Source organism: Berghia stephanieae, chromosome 2 (assembly GCF_034508935.2).
Source record: "Berghia stephanieae isolate SIO BIC M18660-M18661 chromosome 2, UCSD_Bste_1.3, whole genome shotgun sequence".
NCBI lineage: Eukaryota > Metazoa > Mollusca > Gastropoda > Nudibranchia > Aeolidiidae > Berghia > Berghia stephanieae.
Genome location: NC_088361.1, coordinates 46,935,273 through 46,940,272, shown reverse-complemented (window position 1 = coordinate 46,940,272; position 5,000 = coordinate 46,935,273). Strand labels below are relative to the sequence as shown.

At 35.2% G+C, this 5,000-nt stretch overlaps 2 protein-coding genes across 4 annotated transcripts in view; one reads left to right on the top strand and one right to left on the bottom strand.

The window, feature by feature from the left end:
* LOC144963670 (uncharacterized) overlaps positions 1-663 on the top strand; it is a 2,211-nt gene extending 1,548 nt beyond the window's left edge. Inside the window, exon 2 of one of the 2 annotated variants that reach the window (XR_013643661.1) lies at positions 315-663. Coding sequence is in view for 1 of the 2 variants with exons in the window: in XM_078897623.1 (XP_078753749.1) it covers positions 403-628 (226 nt within the window). In the remaining variant the exon portion in view is untranslated. The remainder of the gene's footprint in view (positions 1-314) is intronic. The other variant, XM_078897623.1, reaches the window with a different exon arrangement.
* The window catches only part of LOC144965023 (uncharacterized), a 24,777-nt gene that overhangs the window by 7,449 nt on the left and 12,328 nt on the right, over positions 1-5,000 (bottom strand). The gene's annotated exons all lie outside the window — the stretch shown is intronic.

The following is a 5,000-nucleotide window of genomic DNA, read 5'->3' as shown; positions in this document are numbered from 1 at the left end:
TAATAATAGTAATCGCTATAGTAATCTTTAAGAATCAACAAGTCAACCCTACATTCTCTCACTGTATCAGGTGTAAACTGAGTACCTGGCCGCTAACAGCGTTGTCTTTGTGTGAAAAAAAAAAAATGCAGTATCGCCAAACTCGTTCTACTTGTTACGTATTGCTCTTGGTCAGTGACCCTTTGTAAAGCGTTTTGAGCACGTTTAATGGATATTGTACTATATAAAAGCTCATATTTGGGGGGGGGGGGGCGTTGTTTATCCTATAATATTTATCTTTTAAATAATTACACTTTCGTGCTTTTCATCCCTAGACCCTCTCCAAAAGTCATCTCCACACCCTAACTACAAATCAATGCCCTGATTGCTATGCTACAAATATATTCTTTCACCCCTCATCAGAGCTACAACCACGTCGAGACACCATCCACTACCACTCATTTGGGTGTCTATCAGAGCTACAGCCACGTCGAGACACCATCATCATCACCACCACCACTCATTTGCGTGTCTAATCATCCCGACCAAAATCAAAGCAGTTTTAGACCAATTCGACTCCAACCTCCCGGAACGAACAAGCACGGCGGACGGAAGTCAGGATATAACGGTTGCCAGATTGTATTTGTAACAAGTCGTAGAAAACTGCTGACTTACCTGAAGAAAAATGGCCATTTATAAAATTAATTGGGGGGGGGGGGGGGTGGTTCTCTTTTGGGGCATTTTTTATGCGAACATATAACAAAATCAGAGATAAATCTCTTTCCTTTTTTTATCAAGCAGCCACCGTAATCTCAAGCTGTGTTCTTAGTTAAAGGGTAAAGTTAGGGCAACATTATTATTATTATTATTATTATTATTATTATTATTATTATTATTATTATTATTATTATTATTATTATTATTATTATTATTATTATTATTATTATTATTATTAATAATAATAATAATAATAAGAAGAAGAAGAAGAAGAAGAAGAAGAAGAAGAAGAAGAAGAAGAAGAAGAAGAAGAAGAAGAAGAAGAAGAAGAAGAAGAAGAAGAAGAAGAAGAAGAAGAAGAAGAAGAATATTAATAATAATAAAAGACCTTTGTTGAATACTTTCCATGAAGCCAAACATCTCAAAGTGCTTTACAGATAATGAATTACAAATTACCAAAAAAAAAAATATAAATAAATAAGGTTTATCGTCAAATCTGTAAAATTAAATGATTTTAATAATTAAATGACAAAAAAATGCACAAATTATCAAATCTAATTTTTCAATATTGAACGGCTTCAAAAATAAAGGCAACCAAATTTTGGAGTTTATCATTAAAAGCGTTAAACTGGCAACCCTGCAAGACGCCCAAAGCAACATGGCTGTTTGGTCTCTCCACTGACAAGAGAGCAGCAGGATACACCATACCAATCGCTGCTTCCGTTCGTCTAGATATCCGCCCAGCTGTCCAAGTTCCATCAGGATAAAAGAAACTTGTAACGATCTTCCACGCCACACGTGTCCATCCGGCACGGCCAGCGACTGACCGCTGTCAATCAAGTGCCCATCACACTTCAAGAGTATCAGGTGGTCTTACAACGGTCAGCTTTAGCCAAAAGCCAACTCGTTGACGCTCTGATTACACACTCACACATCCTACTTGAAATCATACACCGAAAAAGGAAAATAGCTCGCCATAGATTTGAGAGTTTCAAGATGTTGAATGGTGACCATACGCGGACAAAACAACTATTTTTTAAATGGCCAAAATTTCTTTTTACTTAAAATATCAGTGAATTGAAATGACCCTAAACTTATCAAAAACCACTTACGCCAACTGACACTACAAAGAAGTAAAAATAAACAGACAATTTTGAAGTCTTGAGTTTAAAAGTTTTCGACAAATTAGGGACATTTTATTTCAATTCATGAATAACTCAAGTAAATATTTTCTGACCATTTAAAAGAAAAAGTGTTTTGGCATTCTACTTCAGATTCTCCCAGTTCCCAGCTGCTGCTGGACATGTTGGTAAACAGAGGGGGTTTAGGCATAATAGTAAAAACGTATTTGTGAGCCTTTGATGTCGATTGCATGATGGGACATGAATGGAAATAGCTAAAGAAGTGTTAATTGAAAACAGTGAATACAATCATCGCGTTATTTTGGAGCCAAACCCGGGACCGAATTGGAATGGCGGCCACCTTTGAGAGTAATATCTGCAAGGAAAGAAAAAAAAAGGACGGGTGACAGATAGATAAATAGATAGATCGGTAGGTAGGGAGGTAGGTAAATAGATAGATTTTAAGATACTTGGAATTAGTAGGAGTAATATTATAAATAATAATAATAATAATAATAATAATAATAATAATAATAATAATAATAATGATGATGATGATGATGATGATGATGATGATGATGATGATGATGATGATGATGATAATAATAATAATAATAACAACAACAACAACAACAACAATAATAATAATAATAATAATAATAATAATAATAATAATAATAATGATGATGATGATGATGATGATGATGATGATGATGATGATGATGATGATGATGATGATTAATAACAACAACAACAACAACAACAACAATAATAATAATAATAATAATAATAATAATAATAATAATAATAATAATAATAATAATAATAATAATAATAATAATAATAATAATAATAATAGTGTTGTTAGTGCTTGGTGGGTACTGTAACATTGGGTCCCAGGTTTGGCCCTCGGGCACTGGGAAATGTAATTTATTTCATTGTCTGTTTTCATTTGACGCTTCTCTTTCGCCGTAATTTCCCATCGTTATCGATATAAACAGGAAATGACGTGAGTAGATAAGTGCCAGATGACAATAGTTAATTGAGAATAAAAACTCGAACACGCGACCTTACTGATACGACAACTCCGCCCGGTCGCGAGAGGAACGCTTTAGATAGAATGAAGTTGACGTCACTCGGGTCTTTCTGGTTGTTTTTTTTTTTTGTTGTTTTTTTTTTTTTTTTTTTGCCATCTATGTTTTTGAGTAATTCTCACTTAACTGTTTTATCCAGACTATACAAGTTCATGGTTTTGTGTTTCGATCCGTTATACTTCCGGACGGCAATTTTGTGAGCTTCTACTTTGCCAAGCGCATACTATCTATACAGTCGACGCCATCGTTATCGATACAGTGCGTGTCCGTTCCATACTTTTCGAGACTTTAAACCGGGTCTTTAATATTAAACGGAAATAACAATCAACACGGGTAAGGAACAGCGTGGTTCAGTGGTTTGGTTTGTGCCTCGTATAACGAAAGGTACCGAATTCGACTACCCGCTACGTTGTGTGGCATTGAGCAAGTCACCTAGCCTTAGCTCACTTTGCGGCGCTGCACTGCGACTGACGCCTGGGTTATTCTAGTCTTCAATCGGAATAGATCCTAAACAAAAAATTCCCTTAGGGATGAATAAAGGGAATTTATTTATTTAATTTATTCTTTAAGTAAGAAGATGATTTTATGGTTATTTTGTATATGGCTGGGTTATTAATCGACAGGGTGTCTCGTCTAGACTACATAAGTCAAGCAACGTTAACCGTGATCAGTTGGCTGATGAGTGACAGTGATCGTGGACAATCCTTTCCCAACGTTGTCTCCTTAGGGAAGACACTATACGCAGATTAATATGCTTTAATATTTTACTACAAAGATAAAAACACAAAATTAAACAAGACTTACACACACACACAAAAAAAAATATACAGAAACCGAAAAAAAAACCGAATCACCCCCCCCCCCCCTTTTTTTTTTCCAAAAATAAAGACAGCTTTAAAAATTCGAATATCTAACAATGTTCAATGCACATCTTCTATTCTATAATAATTTATCTTCAATGCTTGAGCATAAAATTATACATTGATACAAAATTTAGTAAAGAATGTAAGCTTTTCTAAATTCTCAATGCATCCACACGTGTTTGGAATTTCATTGTTTCGTCTGCCGGCAATGTTAGCTTTTCCCAAAATTAATCATCTCATGTTTCTCGCTGTGTTTATCTCCGTTCATCAAAACAAACTACACAGAAAGACAATACGTTATTTTTGATTTCTTGGAGATCTGATCGTAAATTGCTATAGTACAAGATAATACGTCATTGAAAAAAAAAAATGTTCGGTGATCTGCTTGTAAATTGCTATAGAGCTAATGCAAGATAGCTAGAGTGGCTCAGCGGTACGGTCTTTGATTCATACCCAAAACGTACCGAGTTTGACTACCCGCCTCGTTGCGTGGCCTTGAGCAAGTTACCGCACCCTAGCTCACTCTGCGGCTGACGCCCGGGTTATTCCAGTCTTGCCTTGGAATAGACCCTGAAGACAAATTTCCCCTTGGGGATGAATAAAGGGAATTTTTAAAAAACTATATAATACGTTTTTCTTTTTTTTTAATGTTCGGTGATCTGCTATAGTCTCACATGTGCAACACACAACCATCATACTTCCCAGTTAGGAAAAATAACACAAGTATTTAAAATGTTGGCAAGAAAAATCGTCTTTCAAATATCAATCGATTAAAATAACCCTCATCTTGGCAACAAAAACAAAATCTCAAACCTGGGACTTCGCAAAGTTCTACTTTTGAGGATTATTTTTGGGTGATTAGTTTTCATTAAAATGTATCAAATAGATTATTTAAGTTTAATAATTACACATAGTTGTGTGTGTTGGTACGTTTCATCTGGCGGGCAGATGTTGTGATTATTTTACTTTAACGCGCAGTATTGATTGCATATATCATGACATTATATAATACCAACACCATTTCTAATACATATGAATGTATGTTGTAATGAGCAAGGGTGATTGTATAGATAGAATGCGCTTGGCCAAGGAGTTCACAACATTGCCATCCGGAAGTATAACGGACCAACACACAAACTCTGTGTAACCATGAACTTTTATAGTCTGGTTAATACAGTTTAGTGAGAACAACTCACAAATGCGGATGGCAAAAACAATAACAAAGG